Source organism: Anabrus simplex, chromosome 5 (assembly GCF_040414725.1).
Source record: "Anabrus simplex isolate iqAnaSimp1 chromosome 5, ASM4041472v1, whole genome shotgun sequence".
Lineage (NCBI taxonomy): Eukaryota > Metazoa > Arthropoda > Insecta > Orthoptera > Tettigoniidae > Anabrus > Anabrus simplex.
The window spans coordinates 130583328-130608363 of NC_090269.1; the positions used below are offsets into that span (position 1 = coordinate 130583328).

Genomic DNA, 25036 nt, shown 5'->3' on the forward strand with positions numbered 1-25036 from the left:
TTACTACTTCTGACCTTTGGAAAGAGCAGATCCCTTGAGGATTCAGGGTACCGTTTCTGGTGAAACACTGGGAGCTACCAATCGAACACGGCCTACAAGCCAAGGATATCCTTTTCCTTTTCTCTCTCTCTCTCTTTTTTTGCTTTACGTCGCACAGACACAGATAGGTCTTATGACGACGACGGGACAGGAAAGGGCTCGGAGCGGGAAGAAAGCGGCTATGGCCTTAATTAAGGTACAGCCCCAGCATTTGCCCGGTGTGAAAATGGAAAACCACGGAAAACCATTTTCAGGGCTGCCGACAGTGGGGTTCGAACCTACTATTTCCCGAATACTGGATACTGGCCGCACTTAAGTGACTGCAGCTATCGAGCTCGTTTTTCTTTTTCTCTATACGACCTCATAAACACAACACAATGCAAGACAGAGTAGCATCACAGCAAATAGTAATCCCAAAAAAAAAAAAAAATCTTTAGCGAAGTCTCTTTTACTGAGGTAACTATATTGTTAGGTTGCTGATGAACAGTTCTTTTTGAACAAGAATATCACATGAAAAGAAATTTTAAAACTGTAATATACTCATTTAGTTGCCACAATTTAAGATTTTCTAACATATATACCATGTTTCTCAATACATTAAATGTATAAAACAATCAGTTATTGGACTAATACTAAATAGAATTTCAGACTATATTTATTACTTTAAAAATGGGGATGGTACTGCATGGGGCTCTTCCGAAAACACATCACACCTCTCAGCACTTGGATTAGTCTATTTAGCAGCAGAATATTGTGCTCTGGAGTGACGTAACAGTGTATGCATGAGCAAGGTTGACATACAGCAACAACATGATCTGAATCATCACTGGAACCATTAAATCAAGTCCCACCAAGTGCCAGCCTACCTAAGCAAAGTACCTCCTCCAGATCTCTGCCAGAAGAATGCTCTCCAATGAAAGTGCAATCCTATAGATGTCTTCTACAAACAGGGTAAAATACACTACATCACTGTCAAAATGTGACTGTGGACCTGACAGTCAGTCTATCTGCCACTTAATACAGGACTGCAAGATTAGGGTCTGCAAAGGAGACCCCATCAATTTCCTAATGGCAACTGATCAAGCAGTTAAAGTTGTTTGCAATTTGCACATTTTGCTATAAAAACTTTATGTAACTAACTATATACTGTACCAGGAAGGCCTAGGTCCTGGCACATATAAATTTAAAACTTTATTTCCAGCATACAATTCCATTCCGATACGTGAGCAGCGGTGTGAAAGAATGTTTTAGTACCTACCACACTTCACGAGCAAGTCAAGCAAGGTCAAGTGACGTCCCTGCTTACTTCCCCTACAGATATTTGTAGACGTTTTTTCATTAACTTTTTAACGCCTAGACTGATTAACATGAGACCAACACTAAACTATAGCTAACATTATAGAAGTAATGCCCTGCTAATTTCAAGTCAATCCATCCAGTAGTTTTCAAAATATAACGATTTAAAGTTTGGGAAGAATGAACACCCTCCGTCAGCTGATTCATAGCGCCACCCACCTGGCGTGTATACATATGCCACTGGGCCAAGGCCAGGGAGAGAGCAGTCTGACCTGTGTGGCGAGTACAGTCTGTCAGTGCAGTCTCGTCAGTGAAGAAAGTATGCTCCGTCACGATTCGCGAGGACGTGGTTATGGCCATGATCGAGCGCCGTTGAACTAGTACCGTACATGAAGTTCCAATACGCCACGATGACGGTAAAATTCTAGGCGTTTCCGTAATATAACATTTGTGAAATTATTGACTGAATAAGACCATAATTCGGAGTGAGAATTCAAGTTACTGATATTTTACGGACCGGTACACTTTACTAATTTCGTGTAATTGTGGACTATGACGATATCTTAAATTATCGGGTGTGGCAAAACGGAAATCATAATTTACGACAATTTTAATCATTCCAGGACACACTCCTTTAAGATAGTACAACAGTGAACTGTGTGTAACCTTATTTTCTTAACATTTGCTCCATAACAGGACAAGACTTTGTTATTTTTCCCAGTAAACTTTCTCGATCTTTCGATCAACACTATAATAAACTCAGAGAACATTAAGAACATTTTATAGTTATATTAAATAATTCAGACTAGTGTTATATAAACGTGACTATAAAATCACCTCAATCTGCCAACAACAATTGTTCAGAGACTGTGATAAAAACTATTGCAAATTACATTTTCAAGTGTTTGAACTGTGCTTATTACTTCGCTATCATAATTTCAGACGTAATCAGTGACAATTATGAACTGTGTTTTGTGCCACAAGGACTGTAAATATTAATTTAATATCGTAAAATTAGAGTTAAAACAGAACTGTGTATCACGACAGTGAGTGGTAATAATCTCCTTGATTACTGATTTTAATAGTGTCAATTGAACTTTCAGTGTGCTAATATCACCTCCAAGAGTGACGAAAACCTTGGCAAAATATTACATCCTGCTACATCGAATATCATTCCTTCATCTATGGTACCCAACGAGGGACGTCGACGTGGTCTCTTCACGGTACATCGCCGAGTTCGAGTCTTCTTCCGCACTCCGCGGAATGTTCCAGATGGAAATTCTAAGTTCCCATGGAGGGAATCAGATATTTTTCCACCAATAGAGCATATCAAAAATCAGATAAAAAATTAGATGTATGGCTTTTCAGGCATTTGCTCTATTAACCAGCTCTATTAACCCACTCTGAAGAGTCTAGTGTCAGACCCTACCCACTGACGCTGGGGTGTATGCAGGTGAACTTATCAGAAGCCTATTTAAGAGGCACAGTCTGATAACTGCATATGGGAGATAAAACTCCACAATGGAATTAATGCCTTCCTAGCAACTCCAAATGGAAATTCTAAGTTCCCATGGAGCAAATTACATATTTTTCTACCAATAGAGCATATCAAAAATCAGATCAAAAATTAATTAATAAAGCAAACGCCTGAAAAGCCATACATCTAATTTTTGATCTGATTTTTGATATGCTCTATTGGTGGAAAAATACCTAATTCCCTCCATGGGAACTTAGAATTTTCATTTGGAATTGCTAGGTGGGCATTAATTCCATTGTGGAGTTTTATCTCCCATATGCAGTTATCAGATTGTGCCTCTTAAATAGGCTTCTGATAAGTTCACCTGCATACACCCCAGCGTCAGTGGGTAGGGTCTGACACATCCCACTCTGAAGAGTCTAGTGTCAGACCTAAGACGAAACGCTGGTTAATAGAGCAAACGCCCGAAAAGCCATACATGTAATTTTTGATCTGAATGTTCCAGACGCAGAGTCTCCAACTTCAACATTTATTTCTGTTCTGAGTGAGTAACTACAAACTGACTGATTTTTAACAAACAGTTAATCCAATACAGTGATATTATCAGTGCTTTGTGTGAGAAGTATTCCATAATTTTCTCGTCATATCGAAGAAGTTCACATTCTGTGATAAATTTATTTCAAAGTTAATAATTTATTCAAATTCACGTTACCTAGATAAACTTTAGGGTTTTCAAGTGCTTTATTATCATTTCTTACAATCCAAACTGAGAGACACTCCACAAGAGTCTAAATATTTTACTCAATTTTCTTTTTATAAATGTGTGTGTTCATTTTTGTGGGATTTAAAACTTAGAAAGACTCTAGGTGCAAAATTGATATCTTATGTTCTCACGAGATTTAAAACGACTGTAGAATATTAACGTCCCATGAAGGAGTGATATTTATTTTCAAACTGACTTCAAGAAGGTCACGATATAAATCTTTGATTTTGACAAATATTGATGATAGATTTGAGTTCTACAGTAAGATTGCAGGGTGATCTATCTACTGATATTATTAATAAATTTTATAGAAAAAGACATAACCATCTATTATTCGCCCTGTGATTCTATCCTTCTCTGTATCGGCTCCAAAAACACCATACACTACCTGAGATCCTTCTCATGCCCAAAACCCACTATCATTTCCTGGTACAATACATACACAAACAGATGGACTGGAAGTTGTGTAAGTTTTGTTCACCCTTTTACACACGACTTACAAAAATTTAAGTTTTACATAGTTTGTAGTTTTTTTCATATACCTGTGCAGTTTTCGATTGCGCTCCTGTTCTGGCACAAAGGTAGCGTTGTTCATGGACATGAGTGTGTTGGCTAGAGCAATGATGGCCAGCAGATGATTGCTTGTAAGCGTTGTGCTTAGCTCCCAATGTGTGCGTGCTGTAAAGAGGCGAGTCATCCTCTCTAAACGCACCAGCTCTGGGGGTAAATCTCGTTCTAGAGCACTCTTATCAGCATCTACTTCCTCGGTAGCACGAACTTGCCAGGTGGGCAGCAATAGACTCATGTACCCTGAAACAGCCATACAAGCACAGACTAGTGATATTTCGATGTATAACTATACAATGCAGAGCAACTGAAAGACATCACGTTCTACTTCTTTACCTTCACATATGATCATTTCTGAATCAAACTTTTAGAATTGAAATTTTTTTTAAATTCCCTAAGGCATATACAGTCTAGCCAAATGGCCTGCTGAGTTTGCAGTGTGACATATTCAGCATGACTACATCCTCAGCCATACTGCTTGGCTTCCATGACCCAGTTCAATGAAAGGACACTTACAGAAAACAGATGTAAATGTTTGTCAGCAATAACGATAATGACACTGGTTGGGTATTCCAGTAACTACAAGTGGTTTTTCCTTGCAGTTCCATCAAGTTGATGCTGAAATATCAAAATGTCCTTAATAGGCACCAGCCTGAAATAGAATCAAACTTACAACCTTGACATTAGAAGGTCTGCGCTTAGGCCGTTGAACCACTATGATTTACAGTTCAGTATTTGTGTCCTATCAGGCCCTAGATCTTTGATTTTCTGCACCAATACATAGTTTTAATAAATAAATTTAATAATATTGGCTTTATGTCCCACTAACTACTCTTTTACGGTTTTGGGGGATGCAGACGTGCCAGAATTATGTCCTGCAAGAGTTCTTTTATATGCCAGTAAATCTCCCGACACGAGGCTGATATATTTGAGCACCTTCAAATACCAACGGACTGAGCCAGGATCGAACTTGCCAAGTTCGGGTCAGAAGACCAGCGCCTCAACTGTCTGAGCCACTCAGCCCGGCAATACATCATTTTAATCATCTTAATTAACGAGCATAAATAAATATGGTCTGAATTTTATACACTGTAAGATAAATACTGTGCAAGGAACTTGAGCAGTGTGGATTAAATCGGGAAGACATCCTAAACCGAACGAAGTATAGATCAGTGATCGACAGCTTCAGAGGCTTCCATGACAAACAGAAAATGAATACGGGATGGACAGAGGAAAGAACGCAAAGATTTTGAGCTGCAATATGTGATTGTTGCTTAGCGTGGTCTCCATAAACGAATATAATATTATAATAAATACTGTGAACACTGCGATTTCTCCAGGCTTTTATTCATACATATCCTAAAGACAGGGCCTTGTCGCTGCAACCACATTTGTCTCTCCTTTGCTGAGCGTTTCAGGTCAACATATTTTTTCAAATTCAGCCTGTCCATCACGGAATCCAGATACTTCTTCCTCGGCCTTCCTCTTCCCTTCTTACCCAGAACTTTTCCTTTCAGCATAGTCGTGAGGAATGTGTTATGTCGAAGTGTGTGGTCAAAGATTTTGATTTTCCTATTGATCAATTCCCTTGTTTTGTCCATTTCCTTAAGGACCCTATTGTTTGACTTTTACTTTGTCCAACTAATTTTCAGCATCCTCCTCCATATCCACATTTCCATTGCTTCCAGCCATTTTATATCCTGTTTTGCTAAGACCCATGTTTTGTAACCATACAACAAAAGTCTCCACACAAACATTTTGGCAAATTCTTTCCTAATTTTAATGTTAATGTTCCTGTTTTTCAGAAGCTGTTTCTTGTTACTGAAGGCTTGTTTAGCTAGAGCAATCCTCCTCCTGATTTCTGTAGTGCACCTGTTGTCCTGATTGATAATGCTTCCCAAGTAGCAAAATTCACTTACTTGTTGTACATTTTCATCACCAACCTTAATGTTTATTGGTATTTCCTAAGTTGATTTCTTGACAACTAATACTTTTGTTTTCGAGGTGTTCAGTTTCAATTTTGATTCTTGTAGTGTTGATGTTAAAATTCTTAGCAATTTACTTATTTCTCTCTCTGAATCTGCAATTAATGCAACGTCATTGGCAAACCTTATACAGTGGATTTGTTGTCCGTTAATTTTAATTCCTTTGGTTTTTTGCTTAAGTTTTGATATGGCCTCCTCAATGAACATGTTGAACAAAATGGCTTTTATAAGGACCAGAAAAACTAAGTGGTACTCAACAGTACTCAAAGTTGGCTCAGTTCAAAATTAGGCAGCAATCAGCTCAATGAAAGTCACTGTAGTTCTTTCAAGAACATGTCACGTTACCACCAAAATGTTCGGTATATTAACAATAAAGTGGATCACCTTAATTAATTACTAACTCTATGATGTTGTATTCTCTGAATATGGCTGTAAATTAGAGGAGGTTAGTACTATGAACGTAGAGAATTACACTCTTGCAAGTTGCTACTGTAGAGGTAAACTCAAAAGTGGGGGAGTTGTCATATATTGTAGAACAAATATAAGCTGGATAAAAAACTACAGTAAAGAAGTAGATTTCTTATTGCAATTCACCGAAATGATGAGACAAATTCTTGTAGTAGGAGTATATAGATCTCCAAGTGGAAACTTGAAATCTTTCTTACAATTATATGAAGACATTTTGAATGAAGTGGCCGGAACATACAAAAGTATAATAATAGCAGGTGACTTTGATATAGATGGGCTTTCACATGACAGGACACAGGAAATTTTTATAGATACTATTCTCTCATATAACCTGTATAATTTAATTGGAGTACCCACAAAGGTGACGAAGTTATCAAACCTTACTAGACTATACAATAACTAACATCCCAAGGAAAATTTGCAAGAGTCTGTAGGTGAGAACTTTGTTTCAGATCACCGGGGCCAAGAATTACATATTTCATACCTTCCTAAATCTGAGACAAGTAAGCCACAAAAAGATTTCAGGAGAAATATATCAAAAAACAATATTAAGGGACTAATATTAGAACTCTTTAAGGTGAACTTGTATGAAGTAAGGAATAACAAGGATATTAACTGGACACAGGAAAGCTTCTGTCTGAATTTTAATATGATGTGTTTCAATAGGACCTGCCCAGTTGAAGAAAGAAATATTAAGGAAAATACGAATACCAAAACCAAGTTAACTGCACGTCTAAGAATTAAGCAAAATATACTAGAGGCTTTTAACTCAGACAGGCTGGAGGCTGTATAAAGATGAAGGTAAGAAGTGTAAAATAAAATAATGTAACAAAATCAAAACATGCAAAGCACAGTACTATGGAAAGAGAATTTTAGATTAACAATCTGGCTGGAGAAGTTTGCAAAATTGCCAGATGTGGCAGGACTTACTACAAACAGCAACTTTCATGAAAATATCTCTATTAAGATGTTCTGAAAGCAGCTACCACCTTCAGTGAATACAGTAAAACCTCGTTAATTCGAAGTCGTTGGGACGCAACAATCAGACTTCGAACTACGTGATTTCGAATTAACCGCCAACACGTACCTCGGAAATGCTAACCCTTGCGGCCTAACAATATATTCTAAAACCCGTTACTGCATGCAGTTAACCTTGATTCACAGTTTAAAGCTCTCAAATATCATGGAAAAAACTATTTCCAAATGTATACAACAAGATGCATTTACAGTAATCAAATAATGCACTTGGATAACTCGCCGGCAAACATAACCTCACGCAATCAAATCAAAAGAAAGAAAACATGATTGAAAGACGAGGAGAAATCTATACTGGCTCCCCTGTGCAAGTGCTTTATTAATTGGATTACTGTACAGTATGCATTTTTGATGCCTTGTGCTTGCACGGAATGTACCCGATGTCCTTAAAACATCGCGGCTTATCGAACTTTCCTATGACGAGGGAAGAAAGTCTCTCGCTTCCGTCCACATTACAACAACAGTACAGTGACTATACTTGTACGATTTCCCGCCATGACATTTCTAAGACCCATTAATGTATGCAATCACCTTGATTCTCAGTTTAAACTTTTCAAATGCCATGGCAAACACTATTTCAGAAATTTATCCAACAAGGTGCATTTACATTATTCAGATAATGCTCTTGTATAAAACAATGACAAATATAACCTCACGCAACGAAAGGAAGAAAACACGATTCAAAGACGAGGAAAAATTATGCTGGCTACCCTGTGCAAATGCTTTATTTTTTGGATTAGGCCTACTGTACTGTCTGCATTTTTAGATGCCTTGTACTGGCATGGAAAGTGCCCGACGCCCTTCAACATCTTGGCTTTTAGAACTTTCCTATGACAGGGGAAGGAAGTCTCTCGCTTCCGTGTGCACTGTGCACTGCATAGCAACAAAGTACATTTGCCGGCTGGCAATTCTCTCCTTTAAAACCATTAGTCCATTTGGCCTCAGCATTTAAAAAAATAAAACAAACGAACAATGTAGTTTCATCGGCATTGACAATATTGGTGCATACGAATTGATTATAGGCTATAAGCCACACTTTTTCGCCAACTGTCTGCATCGCCAAAGTTCACGGATTCTACCTCTCCGCACACTGCCTGCTACGTGATATTGTGAATTATGGCGTTCCTAAAAACTCCGAATACAAAATAATTACGATTCCGCTCGAACATAGCAGATATGAAGCACACTGTAGACTCGCCGAAGTAGGTGAAAGTGCGCAAAGTTACCCCTTCACGTTCCGGAAGACACGTTCTTTCATGACGCGGAGAAATTTTGAGTTTAAATTACTCCGTAAAATACTAATTTTTTTCAAAATGTAAAGGCAGTTTTGAATTAAAAGTCTGAATTTCGGTAACGGGACTGACATTGTTCTTCGAATTACGAATTATGCGTATTTCGAATTAAACGATTTAAATAACATGCAAAACCGTGCCTCATGTTTCCGGGAACGAGAGCTGCTTTGAATTAGGCGAGATTTTGAATTAACCGATTTTGAATTATCGAGGTTCTACTGTATTTTATAGACCCCTCTATAAATGTTAATAAACATGGAATTAAACAAAATAACATAAATAGTTATTATGGCCCTATAGCCTCCCACAAGGCCAATCCCTCGTCTACGTCGTGGGAGGTGGGCAACAGCATGAAGTAGGGGATTGCCTGTATGGGTGATGTACAGTGGGAACTGTGTGTGCCCCATGACCACTACGGTAGTTGTGAAGGCCCTTCAGGAACCCTGAAAAGTGACGTTTAACGGGGCTCCGGTGAAATTCTCAACAGCAGCAATGACGGAGAAGGAGTCCTTTGGAACGGCAAAGCTGGCGGAGGAAGCAGCCCTTCTTCTTGGGGATAAACAAAGAAGAAACCACTGCCTTGTGGTAAAGAGGGATCTTTAACGGCTAAGGGAGATAACCCCTACAGAAAAATCCTGTGGTCTAGCGCAGACAGGAGGCAGCCCCTCCACTGGACTTAGGGTCCTGTGGGCTAATAACTCCCACACCTGAATTAAACTCATTACAGAAACCAGACGAAATTTATGCCGGCCGGATTTTAGCAAGCTGGAGAAATTTCGTCGAGGCCCTATATTCCACCTGGATTTAAAGGAAATAAGTCAATGGCCCTATAAATAATAATTGTAATGTTGATCAAGTTATGTTAAATGGGTGTGATAAGTCAGTCTTTCTGAAACCAGTAACAGAAAATGAAGTAAGGATCATTATAGGGAACTTCTTTTTGTAAAGTCACTCGATTCTCTAGACAGAAATAAATGTTTACTAGGGGTGTTTATGGACTTGTTGAAAGCCTTTGATACTGTACATAGCAGGATAGACAAGATAGAAACTTATGGTATTAGAGGGACAACATCACATTTAGTAGTATCATATTTGAATAACAGATGGCAGTTGACTGAAATCCTCTACAAAAGAGAAAATATTCTAAATTTCAATCAGCATCAAGTCTATTCCTGGGCCTCATCTTTTTATTCTACATGTCAATGTACCTCAACTGACCAGAATTCTGTTATCCTATATGCTGATGACACCTCAGTTCTGCCTTCAGACTTATATTGCTTGTTTTTTCAACAGGACTTGACATGTAATTGGTCACCTAAATATGAACTTTAGAAGTACAAACTTGAGAGTAAATCCCTCCAAAACTAGCTATATACAGTATTTAAGAGGAAAATCAATTTAGATGTAGATATTGACCGTCAAGAAGTAACCTCAACTAAAATTTTGGGTGTTGCATTAGATAATAACTTAACATGGGTGGGTCAGATTAATGAAATCTGTAAGAAAATTATCAGAAACTCCATTTTAAAACAAATCTCTAACTTCGTACACACTGAACTCCAACTGACAATAGTGTATATTATGATTTTCTATATTCTCACTTATCTTATGGTATTGAAATAAGAGTAGGAGCAGCACATAGTCACATGGACAGGTTATTCAAACTACAGAAAAGGGAAGCAATATTTTAACATTATATGGTTTGTATATATTTATCTTACTGGTAGGAAACACCACACAAAAGATAACCAACCATAACATACGTAAGTATGAAACCAGAGGACAAGACAACTATTTAAAAGTTAGGGTCAAGCAATTTTCTGAACAGGATCCTCTTAAAAAGGGAGTAATATTTTTGCAGTAAACTCCCACAGAAAATTAAACTGCTGTCAGATTCCATATTCACGAAAAGGTTTAAGAAGTGCTTAGCAAACAAAGTATTATATTCTCCCGGTGAATTACTATGATTTTCAAATATACCATGTAGATGTGAACATGTGATGTTTATCACTTTATATTTCTGTGTATCTATCAAATTCTAAATTATATAAAAGAAATGGTAATATAGAACTGAACTCTGTGTACTAATAACTTGAAGTGTTAAGTTTTATAGTGTTACATGAAAATTCCGATTTATTAAAAAAAAAAATACGATGTATATGGGCTTTAAATTATGAATATTTCTGAATATGTTTTATGCAGCTAATGTTATCCTAGTTTAACATATGATCTATACTGTATCCTTAAGCATAGGGTGATTTCTTTTTTTGGTGATGTATCCTATTCTGTAAAATGCAGGTAAAGGAAATAAATTTGATTTGAATATAGTTCTTGTCCTAACAGTGAGAACTGTTCAGTAATGAGATAGTCAAAATGTGAAAGAATAGGTCTGCATACAATCCTACAAATCTGGCTTTAAGCTGGATGAATTACTGAGATATTAGTGAGAGAGGATGGTTAGATTTTAATCATACATCCAGTGTTCTCCCCAGGCCGTTTTTACAGCCCACCTGGCTAACATAACCTAGATATGTGCTATTTATGTAATACCAATACATATTTAAGTCACTGGGTGCTCCTAATTAAAGTGGTGTATATACTGAAACTGTTTATTTAAATGATAAATCCTCATTATTGTTAGCATAACTTCATCGATTACATCGGAGTTTAAATGTTTAGCTTGAATTGCATAGTGCTGAGCGTGAGCGCTGTCTGGATTAGCGCGGAATTGCACGCGAGCACTCAATTCAATATGTCAACACAAACTTGTATGGCACTCCACAGCAACCGAGTGGTCAAGTCCTGGTGTTACATGATTATGAACGAGCAGTAGAATACGGTACTAAAAGTTATGCCTTGTTCTTGATAACACTAAAATAGTTCAATTTTGCAGTTGATATTAACCTGCCTAATATTACTGTTAATGAATTGAGGGGAATACACTGAAATTTTATCATATTCATTTTTTACGTAGTATTCCCCGCCCGGTTACTCATTTCTGCTACCCGGCTGACGAAAATTTCTGGGAAGAACACTGTGTATCATCTGCAAAGACCTTTTTTTTTGCTAGGGGCTTACGTCGCACCGACACAGATAGGTCTTAAGGCGACGATGGGATAGGAAAGGCCTAGGAGTTGGAAGGAAGCGGCCGTGGCCTTAATTAAGGTACAGCCCCAGCATTTGCCTGGTGTGAAAATGGGAAACCACGGAAAACCATTTTCAGGGCTGCTGATAGTGGGATTCGAACCTACTATCTCCCGGATGTAAGCTCACAGCCGCGCGCCTCTACGCGCACGGCCAACTCGCCCTGCAAAGACCTTAAAAAGACCGGGGGGGGGGGCAAGGAAATGCTAGATAGAAACAGTGCAACCAGATACGGATGAGAGAAGTTTCAGATGGGAAGATGCTCTGGAACAGAAGATATATGCAAACAGGAAGCAATCGCGAGTGCTTGTACACCACAAACAGGGGATTCGGAAAATGATTATTACAATTTGCAGATGACAGTTCTGACATAACAGAAAGGAAAAATGTTTGAAGAAAAGGTTTTCATAATCCAACATATGACTGAAATGAATACTGTTGTAAAGGTAATAAGAATAATTTATTATTAAACCTCTCTCCCACATGCAGTTGCAGCACTAACAACGACGTTTGTGACTTTCTTTGATTTTTTTTTTTTACATTTTTACAATTTGATTACTCTTATGGTAACAACGTGATAGGAAATGGCTAGAAATGGGAAGGAAACAACTGTGGCCTTAATTAAGGTACAGCCCCAGCATTTGTCTGGTGTGAAAATGGGAAAACATGAAAAACCACCTTCAGGGCTGCCGACAGTGAGGTTCGAACCCACTATCTCCCAAATGCAAGCTGACAGCTAAATGAACCAAACCATGTTGCCACTTGTTCAGTGACCAAAAGTTTAATATCATAAATTCATCCTTGATATATCGGTTCCTTTCCACTCCCACTGAAAAAAACTTCCCGAACGTTATATGACGCTGACAAAATGGGGGGCGCGCATCTGTGAGCTTGCATCCGGGAGATAGTAGGTTCGAACCCCACTGTCGGCAGCCCTGAAGATGGTTTTCCGTGGTTTCCCATTTTCACACCAGGCAAATGCGTGGGCTGTACTTTAATTAAGGCCACGGAAGCTTCCTTCCATTCCTAAGCCTTTCCTATCCCATCGTCGCCATAAGACCTATCTGTGTCGGTGCGACGTAAAGCAAATTGCAAAGAGTTCTCTCAAGGAGATATTTTTTATTTCTAGCTGACACACCGGATGCAATGATCAATTCTGCCAAAGCAGTTAAAGGTATGGGGCTTTTTAACGCAAGGTGGGAAGCAGCTCTACAACAGATGTATAGCTGTAATATCTTCCACAAAGATGAAAAGAACACTGTAGCATCGAGAAACGAAACTGCACATTGTGCAACTACGCTTTACATTGAAGGTCTCATATAAACTGCTGCTAAATTGCAGACACGTGATGACCTGTTTGACACCATGTAAATCAGGAGATCTCTCAGAGACCAGGAATATAAAAAATGGTGTCCATTAAACCACAAAGGCAGAGGCGTACGTCTATATCAAGAGTTTACTCCAGCCAACTGTTGGATAAGAAAACAGGATAGACTCACAAGCACCGAACGGAAAGATGGTCTTAAAATTACAGCAAATGAAGCCCCTGTTGACACTGTGCCAGGCAGAACCAGAGACCACAACCAGTGCAAATGATGCGGTGAGATTGAATTTTAGCACGTCTTAGGATCTTGCCAACTCGGCAGATGTCTATGAAATACCAGACGCCAACACATCTGGTCATCCTTGGCCAATATGTTATGAGGAAAAGGGTATCCAGTACAAGAAGAGTTACATGGCCTCGCAGTTAATGGTGGAACAAGATGAATCAACATCATTGCCTTCAAACTGAGAAGCAAAAAAAAAAAAAAAAAAAATTCATTCTCAATCTGAAAATCAGATTTGAAAATGATATAGATGTTGATTCCCATAGGGAATCTGAAATATTTGTCCTAAATGAGCAAATTTATAATACCAATATAAATGGTCCGTTATTGGACATTATAAATTTTCCAGCTAGCTCATTCTTGGTTGCCAGCATTTCGCCCTCGTGTGCTAGGGTGGGCTCATCAGTTGGTACCTAGCACACCTACCAATACGCTGGCTAGTGCATACCGTGGAGGCCACTGCGTAGGCTAACTGGAGCCTGGAGATTCGCACACGAGGGCGAAACGCTGGCAACCAAGAATGAGCTAGCTGGAAAATTTATAATGTCCAATAACGGACCATTTATATTGGTATTATCAGATTTGAAGCTATTAAAAACTATTTGTGTGTTTGGTCCACATTGGCACTGAAAATCATTTATTCAGACATGTTTCAGGAACATTTAGTAAATTCACCGAGGCTTGCAGAGTGAATGCTGAAAGGCATAACGGTCTACAATGATGATGTATGTATGTATGTATGTATGTATGTATTAATAATTACAATTAATACAATTGAAGTTTCGTTGGAATTGGAGGAACAATGAGAGTGAGAGCCATGATGAAATTTCTGACAGGTATCATAGGGAAGACAGGAAAAGATAGAATCAGAAATGAAGAAATTAGAAAGAGGATTAGAGTTTCAAAACTACAGGACAGGATAGATGCAAGCTAAAATGGTACATATGATGAGAATGGGAGAGCAAATTTTGAAGAAAGTACTTCACAGAGAAACTTCACAAAAGATCAGTTCTCTGGCTCAGGTATTCACAGGCTCACCTGTAACCAATGTGAAGCTACCTGTGTTGGTAAAACAGGTCATAGCTTCACGTTTTGGTACCTAGAGCATGTTAATGCAAAAAAGCACCAAAAATTTTCTTCAATGAGCAGTCATATGAGTGAAACCAATCATTCCTTTGCTTCAATTATCCAAGATATCACCATCTTACAGAGGGTCAATAAAGGTAATGTTATGATCATGGAAAATTTGTACATTTTTGAATCACTTTTACAATGGTAACTATAATTTGAGCAATGTCAATGAAAACAGAAATCCATTATTTGTTCAAATACTTTCTTTTCTAGAAATGTCATGTATTAAAAAAGTCTGATCGCTTACAATTTAGAAATCCATTCTGCACATTTCTCCTAAGAGTACCCCTTCCCTCTTCGTCCACCATCTGCATTTAACCAAGCCCTACAATACCAGACAGGCTACAGTGGCCGCCAAGCTTGGCCACAACACGTGAGGGGAGTCAGCTGTATAGAATAACAAAACAGTGAGTGTTCAGTCTTTCTCACCAACTAACATGCTAAAGTTACATTTTGGCTCATTCCAATCATAGTTTGTTCTTCTTCTTCTTCTTCTTCCAGATACTTACCTTTACTGAACACTGCACACATGAATTCCACAACTTTTGTTGCCGTAATAGTTCAATACGTCATTCTTTTCAACCTTGAGGAATTCTCCCCGCTTCAATCAGGATTAATTGTGCAAACTTATGAACAATGTATTTTATATTAATCATAAGAAGCACGAACTTTACTTTAAAAAAAAAAAAAATTAAATTGTGATTTATTGTAACTTGAAGAAATAGTGGATGTCTTTTCTATTTTTAAGACACTAATTTTATGACTCAGATTTTGTTCTAAGAGTGCATACTCATTAGTTTGATTCTAGGATTCTAGATCGTTGACAATGTGTGTGATGTTTATTTTAATTTAAACGGCATGAAGCAGCTGAATGTGTCTCCTTTGTGATGAAACATGTACTGCACATATTTTTAAATGCTGTATATTTAATTGCTAAGAGTGATTTAAAAAAAATATTACAAGTTGCTTATGGCGACAATGGGACAGGAAAGTGCTAGGAGTTGGAAGGAAGCGGCTGTGGCCTTAATTAAGTTACAAACCCAGCATTTGCCTGGTGAGAAAATGGGAAACCACAGAAAACCATCTCCAGGGCTGCCAACAGTGGGGTTCGAACCCACTATCTCCCAAATACTGGATACACTTAAGCAACTGCAGCTATCGAGTTCGGTAAAGTGATTGTATTGACAGGGTGGAAATCCTCAAATCTCTATATATTCTGAACATACCACATAGTCGAGCATCTCGTCTCCTTACTCCCAAGTCCTCCCAGCCCAAAGTTTGCAACATTTTAGTAACACTACACCTTTGTCGGAAATAGTGCTGCTTTCCTTTAATTTTTTTCAGTTCTCGTATCAAGAAGTCCTGGTGAGGGTCCCATACACTGGAACCATACTCTACTTGGGGTCTTACCAGAGACTTACATGCCCCCTCCTTTATATCCTTACTACAACCCTTAAATACTTTCATAACCATATGAAGATATCTGTAACTTTTCCTGACAACCTCATTAATATCATTACCCCAGAGGGGTGGAAAGATAAAAAAAAAGTGGTGGAGAGACAGGTAACGATGGACGTCCTTGACTTATAACATTCATAACTCGACCCAGGAGAGAACTGGAAACAGGAAATGAAGAAGTAAGAGAGATTTAGATTTCATTACCCTACTTCCCACTTATTTCCAGAAGTAGACAAGAAACAGAGGTACGAGAGCGAATTGTATGCATGACTAACCCTTTTACCATTTCTCAACGGAGTTTGGTAGCTGCCTCTGTGGATCAGTGGCAGTGTGTCGGCCTCCGGATTTCAAGACAGCGGGTTCGAACCTGGCAGAGATAGTCGGATTTTTTAAGGGCAGAAAAAAGTCCATTCGACACTCCATGCCATACGATGTCGGCATGTAAAAGATCTCTGGCGACACATTTGGTGTTTACCCGACAAAATTAATTAAATCTCAGCTACAGATGTCCAAGAGAGTTTCGGTTTACTCAGTCTGCCATCTAGTGGGCCTAGAGTATAACGGAACGTCGAAATTGACGAGCAGACAGCCAGATGGCATCAAATTGAAATGTGTGCACACGGTAGCCGAGGCCATATGATTTTTTTATTATTATTATTATTATTTTTATTATTTAACGGAGTCTGGTATGAAGTGAGATGAATCTTTATAACGAATTTTTACGACTGGATGTCCTTCGTTATGTCAACCTCATCAGAGGAGATTGAGATGAAATGAATGACATGATAACAGTAGGAAGGGAGAAGGTGAAACCTGGTGCTGGCATATAGCCTACTCCTGTCGAATAGCACCAAGGGGTCTGCTCAAGGCTTTACGACCCAATCTGACGGGTGAATCACCATCAACAGCATTATATGCCCTCACTCCATATAAGCACTGCAAAGAGGTTTGAAATTTAATCCACGCTTTAGGCACACAATCTAGTGATTAGAAATTGTATACCACCACCTCCCCTACTGCTGGCCAACATTCTGGTTGCATGTGATGAATTTTGTCTTCGGTTCTGTATTTATTTAAATGTAGTTAAAAATTAACGACATTCTGATGGTGGTTTTTTCTTTTTTTTTTTTGGTCAGTGGGACATGAACCAGGTAACTATGGTGTCAGACCATTAGACTTCATGCCTTAACCATCAAGGGCACCTTGCGGGTTTGTTATAAGAATGAATTGCACAATTAAATTTTAAAGCTGGGAAAAAGGCTTAGGTTAGGCAGTAGATACCTACTGAGAGTAAGTGGTCATGTCAAATCTCCAATCTGAAACCAAGTGGAGATTTCTACTTCTGATTTTCATTTTCTTAATTCTCAACCATCCCAAAACTTCATGAAATATGTATCAAAAATTACCTCCTTTGCTGATGACTCCAAAAGAAACGGGTACCATGGGTCGCAGCAGTCCCAACTTGCCTTCACACACACGATCCAAGTCTGGATCCATACCCCAGGCATGCAGAAGAGATAACAGCAACTGAGCAATCTCCATGGTGATATTGGTCTCCAGCCCCATGGCCTGCTGTTTGGCTCGCCGGCTAGCATCGTTTGCACTCTCTGAAACAGGAGAGCATTTTTGATACAAGGATTGCTGCAAACGTTGAATCATTTACAAAGGAATCTTTAAAAAGTTGGATCAAAATCTTTTTCAGAAAATTATGCCTTTGTTAAGCACTTGTTGGTTAAGACACACACTTGCACATAAACATTAGCAAAAGCAAACAGAAATAACAACAACAACAACTTAACTTTGCAGGGAACAGACAGAGTATTTGAAAGATTACATGTTTTAGAGGAACAAAGGTTCAAACACTCATAATTATTTATAACAACAGAGCAACTAGACATTTGGCATCCCAAATGACGGTGTGAAGTGACTTCCGAACAAGTTTATAATAGAGGAACCTTTACCAAGGAAATCATACAAATTAAGATGAAATAAAAACAAGATATCCATAATCAAGTCTGTTTTCAAGTTCAATGAGGAATTAAGGAAGCCTAAAAATGTAATTTTTGTACTGCATTAAGAAAAACCTTCACCTAACAAGAGGCACTGCCCTAGGTAGCCTAAAGAATGGCTCTCAATGAGAGTTGAAGCACAGCCTCCAGATGAAGGTGGGGAACTAATGGATGAAAGCAGAATTTGCACCCATCTCTAAGGACGGCAAGCCGGCCCCGTGGTGTAGGAGTAGCGTGCCTGCCTCTTACGTGGAGGCCCCGGGTTCGATTCCCGGCCAGGCCAGGGATTTTTACCTGGATCTGAGGGCTGGTTCGGGGTCCACTCAGCCTATGTGATTAGAACTGGGGAGCTATCTGACAGTGGGATAGCGGCCCCGGTCTAGAAATCCAAGAATAATGGCCAAGAGGAATCGTCGTGCTAACAACACGACACCTCATAATCTGCAGGCCTTCGGGCTGAGCAGTGGTCGCTTGGTAGGCCAAGGCCATTCAGGGCTGTAGTGCCATGGGGTTAGGTTATAAGTAAGGGAACAGGAAGGATTGCAACAGCTATGAAAGTATTTCACTGATCAGGATATAGGCAAATTGTTCACTGGCATCTTGGAAGGGAGGGTGTGATCAGTGATTGAGAGTATGTTGGATGAAAACCAGTGCTGTTTCAAACAACAGATTTTCAGTATGCGCTAGGTTATTGAAAAATGCTACAACAGGAATATAATGTTCATGTTTCACAGATCTAGAGAAGGCATATGACAGAGTACTGAGGGAAAAGATGTTCGCCATACTGGGGGACTAGGATTAAGAGTAGGTTATTAAAATTAATCAAACCGGGCGAGTTGGCCGTGCGGTTAGGAGCGCGCAACTGTGAGTTTGCATCAGGGAGTTAGCGGGTTCGAACCCCATTGACGGCAGCCCTGAAGATGGTTTTCTGTGGTTTCCCATTTTCACCCAAGCAAATGCTGGGGCTGTACCTTAATTTAGACCTATCTGTGTCGGTGCGACGTAAACCAACTAGCAAAAAAAAAAAAAGGCACTTCTGTCAACAATTGCACTGTGATGACAACTGATGGTAGAATGAGTTCTTGGTTGGGGTGCTTGTCTTCTCACCCCAACTTGGCAGATTCGATCCTGGCTCAGTCTGGTGGTATTTGAAGGTGCTCAAATATGTCAGCCTCATTTCGGTAGATTTACTGGCATGTAAAAGAACTCCTGTGGGACTAAATTCTGGCACCTCGGTGTCTCCACAAACCAGAAAAGTAGTTAGTAGGACATAAAGCCAATAATATTATTAATAGAAGAACTAGAGACAAAGGGAAGAAAAATTCTAAGAAGAATCTGAGCCCCATTAAAGACTGAAAATGGGCAGTTCAGACACAAGAAGAATGCAGAGCTCTACAAACATAAGTTGAAAGAATGTCTGATATCATCAGGAACAGGAAAGTTAATGAAGATGGATAACGCCAGACTCACAAAACACAACTTAAGAGTAAGAATGGCAATTAGTGAATGCAAAGTATGAAGAGAGATATGGCAGAGATGGGAATAAAAGCAAGTATAATGCAGGACAGAACAACGTTTAGGAGATTGAAAAATTTTTTTGAGGATTTGCAGGAGAAAGAATAAAGGAAAGAAACACTCTCGCCCTAACTCAATTTAATGTTATATATTTCTGCCTTCATTTTGAAGTACGCATTACTATAGCTGTATTCTTGGAAAGAGGGATTAGTATTAAATGACACAATTTATTTAATAAATCTTTGTAGTGTGATTTTTAAGAGTTCCAGAACTTCCTTATCACATCCGTTTCTGGAGGAGTTCTTGAAGATTTTGATTCTTAGACATCGTAATTAAATTTTATACATAAGAACTGGATGAAATAAAACTGTATTAATAAACTCTTACATTCGTCATTTCACACCAACTACGTTATTAAATGCATTATTCGAACATGCCACAATTCTACTTACCTCTTATTATCCAAACAGACTTACAATCCTACAGAAAAAGAAAATATGCTTTACTTATTCTCGTAAATGTAACAGTAGTGATTTTCACAACATGGCAGTGGCAGTAAGTACAACCTCAAGTCATGAAAAAATATGATTATATAGTGCCAACCACCAAGATGAACAGTAACTTAAAAACTTTGTATCAGCACGATTGGTAACACTGAATCAAACCGAACACTTATTTAAACTTTTTTTTTTTTTTTTTTTTTTTTTTTCACAATTTGCTCTACACCACAATGACACAGATAAATCTAATGGCAAAGATGGGATAAGAAGGGCCTAGGTGTCGGAAGGAAGTGGCCGTGGCCTTAAGGTATGGCCCCAGCATTTGCCTGGTGTGAAAATGAGAAATCACGGAAAATCATTTTTAGGGCTGCCGGCAGTGGCATTTGAACCCACTATCTTCTAGATGCAAGCTCACAGCTGCGTGAACCTAAATGTACAGCCAACTCACTCGGTCCTTCAGTGTTAACAGGGGACAAAGAGTTAGGTTGTTCCCTTAGTGACTATGCTTATGTGCCGAGGACTATAGAACTAAATACTCTTATGCTTGAAGAATGAATTTGTAACTACTAATCCTGTACTAGCACAGAAGTCCAATAAATACTCCCCATTCTTATTAGCTTCCCCACAGTTACCCAACACCTTCTTATATCCTTCAATTCTATTTCCAACTCTCGCATTGAAATCACCCATCAGCACTATCCTATCCTTGCTGTTGATCCTGACTATGATGTCACTCAATGCTCCATAAAACATGTAAACTTCACCCTCATCTGCACCCTCACATGGTGAATACATTGAGACAATTCTCGTCCTAATTCCTCCAACTGCTATATATACTCACACTGTTTGCTCATTTACGTGCGCAATTGAAACTATGTTGCGGACAATAGTATTCCTGATGAACAGTCCTACCCCACACTCAGCCCTTCCCTTTTTAGGACCCGTCAAGAACACTTTATATCTCCTCTCTCTTCTTTGTTTTCTCCCCTTACTTGAATATCATTAACTCCTAACATATCCAGATGCATCCTTCTTTGCTAACTCAGCCAGTTCTACTTTTCTTCTACCATAAGCCCCATTAATATTGATAGCCCCATCAAATTTCATTTTGTTCCCCAATTGGTTTGCAAGGAGTCCCTCACTTGCCAAAAGGAAGTGGGACTCCATTACTCCTATAGGTCCAAAACTTATTTTAAAATGATAAATCTGTGAATCAGGATGCTACCCTACTTACACACAGTCCCAGTGAGGATCTCTCCTCTAACACATCGGATTGTACAATCCTAGCCTCCTGAGCACAAGGAGGGCCATGACTCGGAATATGTCCGAGATGCCCACTCCCATTCCATAGCAGCTGGTATCCCAACTCTCAGGACAACTTACTAGGCCACTAGCCATTGCCCATGGTTCACAAACCAGGATGTGACTTTACAGTAACCTATACCATGAACCATGATATTGAAGAAGACTTCTAAAACCAAAATCTATTACGCAAGAAAGGTAATAAGGCAGATGCTATCAGCTATAGAGGAATCTCGCCAGTAGCTGTTACTTACAAAATCCTATCCAAAGCTCTTCAAAATAGCTTGGAAGAGCAAATTGACAGTCAGCTCTCTGAATATCCAGGAAGATTTAGGAAGGGCAGGTCTTACGTAGAACAAATTTTGAATCCAAAATTGATCATCAGAAATTATTGTCTGGGAAGCACCACATAGCTGTGAGTTTGCATTCGGGAGATGGTGGGTTCGAATGCCACTGTCGACAGCCCTGAAGATGTTTTTCCATGGTTTCCCATTTTCATGTCAGGCTGTACCTCAATTAAGGCCAAGACTTCTACCTTCCCAATCCAAGCCCTTTCCCATCCTTGTGTCGCTGAGAACCTTCAATATGTTAGAGAGATGTTAAACCATAAAATGATGAACATAAAACTTAATTGCCTAGCTTTTGCAGACAACTTAGCAATACTTTATGAAAACAATGAAACATGAACTGACAAATGAACCTTTTGAAAGAGAAAGCAGAAAAGGCAGGGCTAGAAATTTCTTTTGAGAAGACAGAATTCATAACAAACAGCTCCAAGATTCTTAAAAAATTTGGCAGAGTGAATAAATTCAAGTATCTAGGGGAAATAATACAGCCAAACAGCCTAGATAAAGAAGTAAAATAGAGCTCAGAAAATGGAATTGGCTTATCAAATAACAAGAGACACTCACGATTAAAACATCACTGTCATAACAGCCATGAACAGTATAATAATGTCATAAAACTGGAATGTTAAATTGGAATCGGCAGAATGTTTAGTCTTAAACAAAAAAGAGGAGAAAGTGAAGAATTAGAGAGAAAGAAAAGGAAATCACTAAGGAAGATACTTGAACAAGAAAAGTTGGGAATACTTGGATGACAAAGAAATTTAGAGCCAAACTGAAAAAAATTATCAGATGCCCTCAGCAAACAAGATTTTCTTTTTATGGTCACTTGGTTCAAATGACAAAGAAACCAATAACATGTAAGTAGGTTTATCAAAGTGGAAAAGTATTTAGCAGAAATGTGGATTACAGAAGTGGGAATTCTAGACAAGTTCCAGGATTTTCAGGAAACAGACAGAAAACATGTAACTGTCTGGGTGGATACAAGAAGAAAAGAGCACAGTGAAAGAATGAAGTACTGGAGTGACCGAAAATCAAGAAACGAAACAAAAACATAAGGAAGTTACTTTACGATGGCCAAAATCGAAGAAAGAGTAATAGCAACCACCACCACCACCGTATGGCCTCAACTACCATGTTACGGACATTTTTATCAGATGCCAATTAGGCTGCCTGTGAGTCAATTTTGAGATTTCATTTTACTGTAACAGATCACTACCAATGATCGATGGAAGGAGCTGTCCTATGACTTGAAATACCAGTACTTTTTAAGGATGAAATAAGATTTAGGATAGATGATGTAAGCACCAGTATTTTAATCAGACCTACAAATGATGATCCCAGTCGTACTGAGGAAGATAAACATCCATTAACTAGGAAGGATAGCGAGATCATAGTGGGACAAATATACCACAAAAATAGAAATCATATCTACTCTCAAAACGTTGGTGGAATGTGACGAGCAGCTTGAATTTTGGTCCGTAACAGAAACTTTTAAAGGTCTGGGATTAAAATATAACTATGTTTCATAGTCTGAGATTTAACCAGGGGAAGTGCATCATTAAGGGCTAAAGGGGCTTAGCCCCACCAGATTTTCACACATAAAAGTTTAGAAATGTTATTTTATTTATATTTTAGATAATTTATTTAATGAGACCAAATTAATATCTGAGTACCACGATCCTGAAATAATTAATGATATGGGAAAATGAAAGTATGATTGTATTACATGTTCTCTACGTTTATCCTGATACAGGGGCTAATTCGTTCTTAGTCCTCACATTGAGAATTGGAAACTGTTTTGAAGGTTGGTGAACATTTGAGGGAGTGAAAGTTTCAATGCATTTTAAAATGTCAAGCTAAGGGCTAGCTTTGACATGTCCGCTATAAAAAAAAGAACAATGCAGACGAAGCTGTAGCGATGGGTGTTATGGCAATGTTATTGCAATCACACTTGTATTCTTCTAACCTCATGTAACATGTTCTTGTGACCATTCACAGTGTGAAGCTATCGATATGTTTCGAATTTTGGTTTACAGTTTGCTTTTAGCAATTGTGGAGTGGAAAGTGTAAGTTCTGGATAGCTTTTGTTTAACAGTGATTAGCATGTAGTGTTTAAAATAGTGAATAATTTGCACTGCAGAAGAATCGACGAGTGCAGTTTCTTTATAAATGAGGTAACTTTTAAAGTATTTTATTAACAGCATGCATTAGAATCAAGCATGCTTATCTGTATTGCTACTGCCAATAAAAAAATAACAACAAGGTTAACAGCAGGAACAACAAAAACTACAATAATAATAATAATAATAATAATAATAATAATAATAATAATAATAATAAAAATTAAATGGCGTATGGCTTTTAGTGCCAGGAGATCCCAGGACAGGTTCGGCTCGCCAGGTACAGGTCTTTTGATTTGACTCCCATAGGCGACCTGCGCGTCGACCAGCCCCCGTGCTAGGGAAATTAAAGAATGATGGTTAAAAATCCCAACCCTAACGGGAATCGAACCTGGGACCCCTGTGACCAAAGGCCAGCACGCTAACCATTTAGCCATGGAGCCGAATAATAATAATAATAATAATAATATTATTATTATTATTATTATTATTATTATTATTATTATTATTATTATTATTATTATTATTAATACCCACATTAGCCCCACCTGCCATTTGGGCCACGAGCCCCTACTGGATTTAACATACAGTGTAGGATAATTTAAAGTTAGGAGGAGCACTGAGCATAACCCACAAATAATATTATGGAAGTTTCTCATTCAAACTTCTCCACAGTTGACCTTGCAGTATTAAATGTAATCTGATCCATCTCAGTTTCATGTTTTTACTGGTCCAGCCTCAAGGAAGAAACTGGAATAACCTGTTCCAGATTGTCACATTCCTCCAGTGTCTACATTCTCACAAGCTAAAGACAAAGAAGTGAGTAGTCTACATCACTACTTTATTATGGAAATACCATTACCCATCATGGTAAATTTCACTTCCTTTGTTCCCCATTGTAATATTAGGCCGTATCCTAGTTTCAAGTACCACTGTCAATGTGAAGTTTCCAGGCAGGAAAGAGCAGTGACTTAGCATGTC

The 25036-nt window shown here is 38.5% G+C and overlaps 1 protein-coding gene across 3 annotated transcripts in view; it reads right to left on the bottom strand.

The window, feature by feature from the left end:
- Positions 1–25036, bottom strand: part of Rbcn-3B (WD repeat-containing protein Rbcn-3B) — a 438089-nt gene that overhangs the window by 102440 nt on the left and 310613 nt on the right. For all 3 annotated transcript variants that reach the window (XM_067147119.2, XM_067147118.2, XM_067147117.2), the window contains 2 exons: positions 17669–17869; positions 4118–4385 (listed from right to left, as the gene is read on the bottom strand). In XM_067147119.2, coding sequence (XP_067003220.2) covers positions 4118–4385; positions 17669–17869 — 469 coding nt within the window. The remainder of the gene's footprint in view (positions 1–4117; positions 4386–17668; positions 17870–25036) is intronic.